This window comes from Rhinolophus sinicus, linkage group LG03, assembly GCF_036562045.2.
Source record: "Rhinolophus sinicus isolate RSC01 linkage group LG03, ASM3656204v1, whole genome shotgun sequence".
NCBI lineage: Eukaryota > Metazoa > Chordata > Mammalia > Chiroptera > Rhinolophidae > Rhinolophus > Rhinolophus sinicus.
In genome coordinates this window covers 23,770,577-23,783,268 of record NC_133753.1, presented here as the reverse complement: position 1 = coordinate 23,783,268, position 12,692 = coordinate 23,770,577, and the positions used below count along the sequence as shown (strand labels likewise).

Here is a 12,692-nt window from a genome sequence, read left to right as displayed (position 1 = left end):
GCAGGTCTACCCGTCTAAAGCCAACTCCTCCACTGGTGCTCAGGGCTCTTAGCCACTCAGGTCTTTTCTGGAACTTTACAGTATCAAACATTGTAAATGTGCTCCAGAGTCTCCCAGTTTAAAGGAAAAAGGCCTTCTCTCCCCCTGCCCCCCTTTCAGTCCCCCTCTTCTGTACCATGGGTTTCTGAGTCTCTCCTTGTGGCCTCTGTCAACGTCTGCTCCTACCTCACGTCAGAAGCAGTTTTCACTTGAAGTCCCTGATATCCACTGTCACTAAACTGAAAGGATATTTTTGGTTCTCATCTTACTTAACCTCTTGGCAGCATTTGTTCGTAGCCTTCGCTTCACAATGCTACCTTCATCTGTTTTCTATTTCTCTAGCTGTTCCTTCACAATCTCTTTCGCTGGTTCACCCTTTTCTAACTAGCTGTTAGATGTTGGGATTACTCTCGATTCAGAATCTCTCTCCTCCTCACTCTTCACTCTTTCAATGACCAACTGTGTGCTGAAACTCAGATTTATATCTCTCAGATGCTTCTCTAGTCCCAGACCTGTAATATCCAACCACATTCTTGATATCTCCTCTTGAACATTTCAAAGAGATTTCAGACTGAATTCCTGCTTTTCACCCCCTCTGCCTGCTTCTCCTCCAACCTGGTCCTGCACCACCATCCCCTCAGTTATGGGAGTCAGAAAACCAGGAGTCATCTTTGATATACCTTCCCGAGAGCCAATCCATCACCCAAACCTGTGACTTTATCTCCTAAATATCTTTCCAATGCATTCACTTCTCTCTAGTCCACCCTGGTCTCTGTAACTATCATTTCTTAGATGTCCTCCTGACAGTCTCTCTGCAGTTACTCGGACTGCACCCTCACACCCGACCCATTCTCCACACTGCAACCAGAGCAATACTTTCAAAATGCAAGTACGATGTAACATGTGCCACCGCAAAAACATCAGAAAGCAAACAATGAGAGCAAACAAAAAGTTTCCGTTGCATATGCTATTCTCTCTGCCAAGAAGACTCCTCACACCCTCCCCAATCGTTTTCTCATACTTCACATCTCACTTTACCAAGAAAGCTTCCCTGACCTCCTGATAAATCAAATATCCCAGTACAGGTTCTGACAGCATCTTGTTTCTGTTTTCCATAACACTAGAGTTAAAATTTTAACATTTGTGTAATTATCTGTTTCTTCTCCATGTATATTTTTTCCCACCATTCTATCCCTAGCGCCTACGACAGTCCCAGGCATACAAGAGACACTCAATATTTGTTGAGTGAGTTCATATTATTTATAAACTATCATTATTTTATTAAAGCAAGTCATCAAGAGATTGTATTTAACTCTTGGTAAACTTAGTATAGTTCATTATGTAAACTTTCTATTATTATTATAAAGGGAATACATGAAAACATGATTTAAAAGTCAAACAATATAAAATATTTTAAAGAGTAAAACATGAAATTCCCCCTTTGCCCACTCCCATTCTCCTTCCCAAAGTAAATACTGTCAATGGTTTACCATGTATCTTATATATGTATGCCTGTGAGTATGTATACAAAACTAAATGTACTTTAAAACTATCATTTCATAGTATTAATTTAGATTGGTTTTCCCTCATCTGTCCAAACCACTGCAACTATACCGTATATAAAAAATAACCTGTGAGAAAAGCAGCTGGTTATTAGTCAAAGTTAAAACTCCATTCTTACCTGCCTCACCATTCTCTTCAGTCTTAGTGCTCATTAAACAGGCAATAAACTTGTTATCCACTTGCTGGAGAACCTGCCATTGAAATAAGGGGTACAACACTAAATAAATATTAACAAAGTATTATCTGTATAGGAAGAGACAAAACTGTACTTAATTCAGAGTTGCTTGCACTGTACACTCACACTGAAGCCTGAGGCAGATGCTGAAGAACCTGAGGGAGTCACTAAGCAGGACAAAAGAACGGGCAAGTCGAGTGATCGGAAGACACACAAGGAACAGACTGGGGCAGCTGAGAGGGATGTGCTAACAAAACTTTAGAGTAGACTGAAATGTTCCCAACAGAACGATTCTTGTTAATGGGTAATACGACCAGAGAATTATTAATTGACCAGAGACTGCCAACAAATAGAGCTGAAATAAATCTGAAAAAATTATGCAAAAGCAAGGAAAACCATTTTGGAAGAGCCAGTCCATTAAAGCAGTAAGTTAAAAGCCACGTGTGGCTTTCAGCCTTGGTGACTCCTCTCTGTCTAGATACTGATAAAGGCTCCCCCCACATCCCCTCATCTACACCACTGCCCCAGGGTCCATTTCTGGATCAAGTGTTTGCTCTGGTGCCAGGTCAATGCCAGGATATGAGTTTACCTAGATCTGTCTAACCTCTTAATTTGTTTCCATACTGAAGACAAGGAGACGAAGACAGCCAGAGAGTGGTGCAGAGAGAGGGCAATCTAGAAAAGCAGATGAGACAAGAGCTCCCTTTTGTTAATGGAACTCTTCAATCTAGAGTCTCCTAAACCATGTCTTTGTAGCCTCACACAATAGAGGGTCATTTAAAAATGGGCATTGTTAAACATTTAAGGACAATGTCTCTAGAGTACTTAGTTGGTTTATATATTATTGTCAAAATATAAAGTCAATATATAATCCTTGAAACTGTGAGCCTGAATCCATAACTCATCCCTCCAAACCTGTTCACGCTGCTTACTAGGCCATTTTTTTCTTTGTAATTATAATTAGTCCATTGCTTTTCCTTCTGATGATAAAGTTCCATTAAGATTTTGAAAACACATATGCCTTGACCAGGGTGGTCTGTATCATTAAGTAAATTCACAAGAGTTAGTCTAGCTTAGATCTTGTATGAGATTTCAAAGTTACCTGCATCGAATGAATCATTTCTTTGGTGAAGCGATAAGGATATAAGATGTTGTGAATTTTAACTGCTAGGCTCTCTGCCTGACCACTGCTTACATCGACAGCAACCTAGAAAGACCCAGCACAAACATCACTTAAATTCAAATGTTTTATATCTGTGGAACTGTTTTACCAAAGATCTGAAAGTGCTTTGAAAACATTCATTTTCATAGAACCTACTAGAGGTGAGTTGAATTCAGAGAACTTATAGAAATTCGAAAGCCTTTATGAATTGTTATTCTTCAATAATAATTTTTGCTTATGAGCAAAACTACTGACAAAAACCAGTATTGCTTCAGAATAACAATTTGTCTAGGCTCCATGATCAAGTCCTTAATGACATCTTAACGGAAGAATCAATAATTAATTGCTCATCTATCATTCTACACCCTTATTACAACACACAAAGTACATTCTGTGATAACCCACTGAGGAAAGAACATACACTCAGGTCCAATGATGAACTGCTCCTCCAACAGAAGACTCTCTACTTTTTCTAATGATGACAGTTTTTATTATCACTACCCTAAGTACTTTGCCAAAGCTATAAGTCAGAGTTTTTTTTAAGAGGTCAAGGAGCAAACATTTTTATTAAAGTGAAAGTACAGCTCTCTTGCGAGAGGGGATACCCGAAACTGGGATGCCCTTATAAGTCAGAGTTTTTAAGAGTGGAAAACACATTCACTGTTCACACACTGATCACATATGTTTAACCCAAAATTAAAGCTGAGCTCCCAAAATGCTATGAATTCTGATTCCTCCTCTCTATATTAAACATTAATTTCCAAATAAATTATTTGGAAACATTCCTACTCTCCACTCATAATTACAAATTAGCACAGTCAGTCATGCCTATATGCAACTTAAATGAAATTTCAAATTTTAAAATAACAAGCAAAGAAAAATTGCTGCAGACCCACCTCTGGATAGCGGGCAAATACTGGATTGTCCCATTCTGAGAACAAAGACTGAAGTGATTCGCTACCAACCGCGTCATCCACAGTATCTAGTGCAAAAGTGGAGAGGTCAAGTGGCATGAAGAGCCTCAGGGAAAAAGAGGAGTGGCTTCTCATATTTGGTGTGGTGCAGCCAAGACCAAAGATCAGATACACTGTTCCAATATTCTACAAATGTTCAGTGTTTGCAGCATCTCTACATTGTTTTGACCTGTTACTTTGTAAAGTAGAGTTGATGACTGTATCTTTTGGTATTATAGCTTTTTCTCCAAACTATGTTCAAGAGAAATTTCAGAATACAAGCCCAGAAGAAACTGGTTCAAATTAGTAGCCTCACTTCCTTTAGTAAAAAATATACCTTATCTATTTTTAGAAACAAAGAAAAATAATAAACGTCTGTAGCTTTTGTTGAAGATGAGTTTTGCTTACACAAAACTACTGCAATATGGAGAACAACTCCAATCTTTAAAAATAAGAAACCTTTTCTCAATCACAAGACACCACAGACTGTGCATTATCACCCAGTTGACCGCCACATCTGGAAAAGTAATTTCTGATTTAAATGCATGCACTCAATTACTTAGTTCTGCTGTTAAATGGGACCGTGGGGAACTTCTAGTTCCAGTAAGGCACAGCTGGCACTAATCAAGCTTCATAATACAACCCTGCTTTTTTTTTTTTTTTTTGAGTTAGGTGGTACAGTGTGTACTACGTGTTCCAGCAATCTGTTATCGACCCTACCTCTGTTATTCTGTCTCATCCCAGTCCTCTCTTCCCGAGCTCTAGGAAGGAAAGGAAGAACAAGGTCGCTTCTAAAAGGATGACACCTGTACTGAGATCCTAAATAGAAAAAAGAAAAACGTAACCATTTGAACTCAAAATATAAATAAACTATTAAAAATTAAGTTACATAAAATCTCTTTCTGTACAAACTGACTCAAGACACAAAGCAGACTACTAAACACTAGATTGAGAGTCAAAAGTTCTTTAATGAAATTATTCTGCTAAACTTAGGAATCTACATTAATGTTTAGTTCCCTTATCCATCTATTCCAGCCAGAAAGAGGACCTAAACTAGATCACTGATTCTCAACGGGGGCATTGCATGGGGGACATCTGGCCGTATCTTACGACATTTTTGGTTGTCACAACTTGCGTGAGGGGTGCTCCTAGCATCTAGCAGATAGAGGCTAGGGATGCTGCTAATATCCTACAATGTATAGGACAAACCCTACAACAGTTGAAAAGTCAATAGTGCCACGGTTGAGAAAGCCTGTATTAGACATATAGTGGTACTTAATTATCATCCTTCACTACTGGTGTAACCTTCACAAGTCCCCAATTTATATGTCTCATAACCAATATATGTGTCTATTATAACATTTATCTTATCATGTGATAATTACATTTAGATAGCTGTCTTCCCTAATAGACTGTAAACTCCTGAAAGCAAAATCAGTTAATCTGCAATGTGGCAGCACCTACCACAGCATTAATAATCAAAAAATTAATGACTAAATGAATAAAAAGTTCTTAATTTAAAACTCCAAAGTCCAGTATGACCTGGCCCAAAGTCTACTCTCCTCTCTGAAGGATCATTGTCAGATTTCAGTTTTAGAAACAATGCTGAATTTGAAAGTTTTTGAACAGGGGAAAAACATGATGAAACAATTGTTTCAAAAAGATAAATTTGTTGAACAAAAACTGTCAAGAGATTAATGCAGAATGATAAAATTAAAGTAGGGGGTGAAATAAGGTTGCATCACTGGTAACAGAAAGGACAGAGTTAAAGACATTTTAAAGAAATAATATGCCAGGGCTCGGAGACTTGACACGACTCCTTAAAACTACCTTTCTATATCCTCTCTTCTGTACAATTAAATTTGCTCTTAATAATTCATCTTATGCAATGGTTTTATATGGTTCAACATTTCCTAACGTCCTGCTGTACGTCAGCCATTCCCAGAGAGGTAACATTCCATGTGAATGGAAGGTGCTTAGAAGCCATCTTTTCACGGAACGTGTCTCTATACCCAAAATGCTTTATTTTTCATTATGAAACTCTGAGTTAACATGACCCCCAAAAGTTCATTATAAGACTCGCTAATCCAGAAAGTTAAGTAGGTTCAAGTGTTTTTTAAACATCTAGATTATTTAACAGGAGCAGATGTTTACGCTGAGTATGGCAGCCAAGATTTCCCCCTCTGTTTAGCAACTGCCATCTTAGTTTAATGTAATCCAGTTATTTTTTTATCACCATATCAGAAGCAGTTGCATTCCAGGAAGATGAGGTGCCAGTTCCTTAGATGTACCTCTGATAAGCATTCAGTATAAATCAGGACATAAAACTACATAGACTGAAAAACACATGTGTCTTTAGGAGCAACTTGATAGTCTCAGGAGCACACTGAAAGACAAGGGTTTTCTCCTATTTGAAAGTTACTACAGTGATTTTTTTTCTTTTCACAATGAAAAAAACTGGAAACCATTGAAAAATAAAGGTCTTATTTAATCTTAAATAAATCAGAGCCTCCTGCTACAGTTATTACTCCTAAAGAGAAATTATAAGTTAATTGGCAATTACATTCATATAATTTACATTTTTGTACAACATTCAAGACTTGCAATCTGGATGCACACTTAATGTTTATCCTCCTGATGCAAAACCAAGATTACAGCCATATGGAAATCAGCTTTACCATCTCCCAACATCTGGCTCTATACACACTGCCAAAACAATGTCACCTTGTTAATGTTGACTGAGAACTGAGAAGTAGCGTCTAGGCTCTGATGTAGCCTTGTAGTGTGATCTAAAAGCCACCTTACCGTCATCCTGAATAAAAGCTACTTATACAATAAACAGATCAAGTGGATTAGCATGTGTATCATAATAATGTACATTTTAAAAGTATAGTTATGAAAGTACATATTTAACCCATATTCCAAAAAATTTATGGTCAAGTGCTGTATTTTAAAAAAAACAAAAACACATATACACAGTACGGCACTGAGCCATAGATTTCACTGGGAAACCTCGGATGATTACAGGATCATTCTGCCCTTTACCTGGGAGCTGCAGAGAGCAACTTCCAGAAAAATACTACACTGGCATTGCAGGTGCTTTTAGAGACAATTTTCTAGAAGAGCTATGTGTTTGGGAGAGAGGGGAAAGCAGGGCAGGGAAGCGCTGTGGGTCTTCTCAACTGTTAATAGTACTCTTTCATTAAAAGCTGCCTCACCCCGCCCCCCTCACACACACACACAGATACATATCCGTACACTTCCATTCTTTAACAGTCTGTTGTTGTATTTCTAAATTTAAATAGGATTGGACCTAGAGAATCTTCATATACCATAAAACACATTTTATAATTAAACTTCAAAATGTTCTATCTGCTGCGATCATCTCTTTGAACAATGATTATCTTACTCGTTGACCATCATTCCCATCTTCAAAAGCATTTCAAGCCGTTGAACATTATCTACTTACCATTCTCAAGTATGACATCCACAGCCACAGTTGTCAGGTCCTTAGTACAAGCAGCCCGAACGTCCTCAGGAGGAGCAGCGAATGTGCTAAGTCCAGTTACTTTGTTGATGTAAACCATTCTTCCCAAGGCGACGTCAAAGTGCTGCTGCCAATCCAAAGAACCTGTGCTTGACTCTTCATTTGCAGAACAAGTTCTTGCTCTAGATTCCTCACTCTGAAAACAAGTTCCATTTGGGTTGGCTGTCGAATCGTCCATGCGACTCATTAACATTCTACTGGGAGAGTTAGGACTTCCTATCTGTTGTTCTGAAGCTATAAGAACATCTGGGCCTTTACTGATAACTGCAGGATTATTCTGGGGTAATACCAAAGGAGTTTCTGGTATCTCAGAGTCCTCTGTTATGTTGTTCTTTGAATATGTTTCACTATCTTTATTGAAAGAATTATCCTGCGTGACAGTGTCTGACATTGGGATGATGATACTCTCTGGTTTTTTCTGCTCGTTTTTAAGTAACTTACAAGAATCTAGGGATAACCCACTGCACAAGTCACTGCCTTTCCTACCGGAATCTGATTGTGGAAGTTCAAGATGACTCATCTTCTCCATTGTTTGAGTCTCTCTTTCAGAACCTTTCATTCTGGATAATTTAGAAGCTAGTGATTCAGGTGACTTCTCAATATCCAAAGATTTTCTGTTAAAATGTGGTAACTCATTTAGAGTTATAGGACTTTCTCTTAAGCAAGGCATCTGTGGTTCCAAATAGTCTTCTTCCTTGGAGAATGGAAACTTTTCTGAATAAAGAATGTGACTTACTGGTTGACAATTGCTATTTGAATCATTATCTTTCATAGCAGTGATTTCACAAATACTAGAATTGTCTAAGTGGTTTTTGTCTCTCTGTGGCATGTCAGGTTCAACTGGAGGACTGAGATTGGTAGTGGTTTCAAAATTATTATTTTCCTCCACTTCTGTATTCAGAGGATTTTTAACTTTCCCATATTGTCTCTTAAACTTCTCTAAAGATCCCAGTTGTGATCTTAAGTTCAGCTTCTTATGGGCTATGGGTCTGGAAGAACCAATCAACTTATCTGTTTTCTTACTACCATTTGAAACCTGTCTACACCAAGAGAAAGAGGATGTGTCAGGTAATAAGCAACCTGTGTGTGATTTTTCACTACCTTCCTGAAAAGTGGCAAAATTTTTGTAAGTTGCTATAGGTTTGTTCCCTAGCCCATAACTTATATTTCTTCTGCACAATTTTTCGTTGGGCAGTTGAGCAAATTCTTTACTTAAAGTGCTGGTTAAATCTTTGATGTTTGGGGTCTCAAGTGAATGGCGTGTTCTATTTCCAAATGTTTCTTTGGCACTCACAGGACCAGGTCGAACGCAATTTTTAAATAAATGTTCTGCTTCAGTTGACTTAGTTTGCTCATTTTGTACCACATGAGTTATAAAGCCAGTGGAACATAATTTAACTTGTCTATAACTAAAAACGTTTATTCTTCCACAATTACTAGGTTCTTTTCTTCTTTTCTCTTCCTCTCTCTGAGCACCATGTACTCTCAGTAATGTTGTCTCAAAAGGCAGAGGTTGGCATGCCATTTCAGTAGGATCTTTAAATGTTTCTAGTTCTGAATGATTCTGAATTCTATTAGTTTTCAGGATGTCGGCGACAGGCAGGCCATTAACAGCAGTACTTACACTCTGTATTTCGTGATCTTCTCCACTCTCCTCAAATGTCTGAAAAGGGCTTGCAAACATTTCTGAGCTGGTTCCACATGGATTTTCGGAAGAGTTTAACTCCAAACAAGATTTTTTATGTTTCTCCTTTTCTCCTGATTCTGATGCTTCAGCTCTCTCTTGTTCTAAGATCGTTGATTCTGAGCAAGAGCTATCTTTGTTTTGTAAAGATGACTCTGTCATTTTACCATGGCCTGGGCCATCTGACTCATAAGTGTACAAAAATGAATCGTTTGTCTTTTTTCTGATAGCTTCTGACTCTCTAGAATTCTGTGTATTTATGCTTTCTGTAGCTTTTCTTTTCACAGCTTTTGATTGCAAATTAAACATTTCATAGGAATCTGAAATATTATTACATGCTTCCTGGAAACTGACCTGGTCACACTTTTCATCAGAGGACACATGCTTCTGAAGAGTAGCACTAAGTAAACTAAAATCATTATCTTCACTAAATTCCTTAATGTCCTCACCTGATAATTCCACAAATAATTTTTCTTTCTTTAAAAACATTTTTATTCCTTCCTGAATGCACACCAAAGCCGTATCCCAGTTCTGAAACTCAATCAGAGTTTTTGCTGGCTCCATGCACACGTCATATTCACAGAACTGGCACTGCATGTTGATCACATATATCCCATGGAGCTCTGGGTGAGACCGATGCCGAGGACTTGAATTCATTTGCCTACTGGCAGAGACACTTTTTGGCTTGCATATAATACTTTCTTTCCTTAATAAAAAGTCAATGAGTTTATGCAACTTTGTCTTTAAAACTAGCCTTTTGTTCACAAACAAAAACTGCATATTCTTATTGTAATGTGCTTCAGAGCTAATATACCCACTAAGCTCAAACTCCTTATATTTAAAATTGATTTCTCTTAACTTTTGGGACTTACCTAGTCCATAAATTTGGCAAAATCGGGAACATACGTCTTTGGTTTTAGGGACCTGAAGAACCATGGAACCAGAAACATCATTTCTCAAAGAGAAAGAAATGGAAGGGTGCATGAGTGAGAGAGCTTCTATCCTCTGTCTAACCTTCTCAAACTCCAGTCTAGGATCCATGCATTTCCTCCTTACAGGTAACTGATAAAATAGGTTATATACTGTTACTGTTGTCCCAGCACTTGGTCTAGTCAAGTCAGCTTCACAAGATTTCAGGGCTTTTCCATTCCGAAACAGTTTCACAAAAGTTTTCATTGTCCTGTTTTTCTTGGATGAAATTTCCACAGCACTGGCCATGTCAGCTATACTGGCCAAGGCCTCCCCTCGAAAACCATAAAACCTTGGGTTCTCCAAGTCCTGTACGGAGTTGCATTTACTAGTGAAATAACGATTTCCTACCTTGTCTACATCATCACTTCCCATTCCAAAGCCATTGTCTATCACTTGAACTTGAAAGGTTTCCATATTCACCCTGACGGCCACACATTTTGCTTCAGCATCAATACTGTTGAGGGTAAGCTCCTCCACACACTGGCCTAGGGAGCATACAGCCAAACCAGAACGCAATTTGGCTTGTACTTCAACTGACAAGCACTTGATCATGGCAGGTAGAAAGCTGGTGAGAATGCCAGGCACTGGTTTCCTTCTCTGACTAGAAATAATTGCCTATGGGAGGGGAAAACAACAACAACACATACTATCAAAGCTTCAGAGTTATATAGCATTCCCCATTTCTCTCAAGTATTATGAAAAAATAGCATGTGAGGTAAACGAAATCTGTTATTAAACCACATGGCAAAACAAAACAAATTATATAGCTCTGATCTCTGGGCAGATCACACAGTTCATGTTTGATGTAATGGATTTAACATCCAAAGCAGCATTCATAATTTCATAATTTTCACTGATCCTTTCTAAATCCCACATGCCCTAAAGTGAAATCATAATCACACTTGAAGTTGACCCATAAAGACAGTGTTTGAAATTCTAATCACTTCACCAAAAACAGATGTCTAAATTCTGCTAAGAAACATTAGCTAGAAATTATTCACAAAAAAATGTCCAAGCTAGTTTAACATTTATACGTTACACAATAACCATGACTTTAAGAAAAAAACTCCTAATGAAGTGCTAAGACACTGTAAGAAGAAGATGAAGGTTAAACGGGAGGAAATGAAATCATTCAAATTGTTGTATCAAGAAGACATGGGCATTAAGAGATCATTTTTGTGAACCATTATTATTATGGTTAAGTGTAGTTACCTCGCGGCAACGAGAATGGGAAAGGGAAAGAGTAAGGGAGGAAAATTTCTTTTCATTATAAGCCTTTCTGTATCATTTGATTTTTAAATCTTGTTCGTGTATTTACTTTGATAAAATGTTTTCAGAAGGTTCTTACCATTCTTTTGGATTAATACTCTTTACAATGGCTACAAACTCCCTTGGCAATAATCATGGTGGCAAGGGGCTGACGGAACTTGATGTTTAAGTTTTCTTGCAGGTAAAAAAAGCAAAATTAAGATTACAGTGCCATTAAAGGTCCCCCCCCCCCCCCTTGGTCATAGTAGGAGAAAGAGCAGCACGGGCTCGACCTCTCGAAGGTGGTGGGGCTAGTTTTCCAGACCCGGGAAAATCAGAGCTATAATTGCAGACTTGTCGATTTCCAAGACAATGCAGTCAGCAGTAAACGAGAGGTAAACGTTCAATAAGTATTCGGATTGTTACCCAACTCAACGATTTCCTGATTACGTCCCCGTCCTTTCAGGACCACAGCTCCTGGGACAAACCGGACAATTAGGCCGGGGTCCTGAACTAAGGCTTTGAGGGCTGGGCCGCGGCCGCAGGCCCCGCCCCCCAGGCTCAGGCTCCACCCCCGCCCCTCCCCCAACTCGCCCGCCCAGACGCGGGCGCCGGCGCTTAAGGAAGGCCGCGAGGCCTCCCCGAGCCTTTGCGCGGCTGGGTCCGGGACGCCGGCCCGTGGTGGGCACCACGACCCATCTGGTGTTAGAAGAGCTCCCGGAATCATCCTTTCGTCGCGTGCTTTCCCCCAAGTCACCTCAAATCGTGCTTCACCAGCTTCCCGATACCAACCGCCTCGGACGCCGGCCGCGCGCTCGTTGGCTCGCGAGGCTCGTGCACGCGCGAGGCCACGAGCATGCGCTTGAGATTCGCCGAGAAGTCCCTTTCGTCTGTGACACCTCAGTGGGCACGCGCACTCTTTGCGTCCCAAGGTCTTTTCGCACCGTTACCCCGAATTCCCAATCTTTAGTCTCATTTAGCATGATGTTAAAAACTGTTTCTAGCAATTTTTACTTTTTTTTCCTGTTTACTCTTTCCCTCTTTCTCGTTTCTTCTTTGCACGTACTACCATTTAATTCAATATACGTATTATTTGCTTATTGTCTGACTTCTCACTAGAATGTAAGCTATATGAAGGTAGGGATTTTGTATATTTTGTTTGCTGCGGTATCCCTGTAGCCAAGAACAGTGCCTGGCTTATGTTACGCACTCAATGAATGACTAAATCCAGAGCCTTCCATTTTATCAAACTATAACGTTTAAGAGATGGAAAGACTGAGAAACTATCTGAGTCTTAACTAGCTCAACTCTTAAGTTACAGGTGAGGACACCAAGACTCCATTACCTTT

The 12,692-nt window shown here is 39.1% G+C and overlaps 1 protein-coding gene across 7 annotated transcripts in view; it reads right to left on the bottom strand.

The window, feature by feature from the left end:
- The window catches only part of MLH3 (mutL homolog 3), a 28,435-nt gene extending 16,235 nt beyond the window's left edge, over nt 1-12,200 (bottom strand). For 2 of the 7 annotated variants that reach the window (XR_002137503.2, XM_074327201.1), the window contains exons 1-6: nt 11,444-12,071; nt 7,362-10,710; nt 4,613-4,711; nt 3,836-3,921; nt 2,880-2,984; nt 1,721-1,793 (exon numbers count right to left, since the gene is read on the bottom strand). Coding sequence is in view for 6 of the 7 variants with exons in the window: in XM_074327201.1 (XP_074183302.1) it covers nt 1,721-1,793; nt 2,880-2,984; nt 3,836-3,921; nt 4,613-4,711; nt 7,362-10,710; nt 11,444-11,446 (3,715 nt within the window). In the remaining variant the exon portion in view is untranslated. Of the gene's footprint in view, nt 1-1,720; nt 1,794-2,879; nt 2,985-3,835; nt 3,922-4,612; nt 4,712-7,361; nt 10,711-11,443; nt 12,072-12,100 lie in introns of those variants that run through there. The other 5 variants (XM_074327202.1, XM_019733562.2, XM_019733561.2 and 2 more) reach the window with 5 other exon arrangements.
- Between the last annotated feature and the right edge of the window lie 492 nt (nt 12,201-12,692).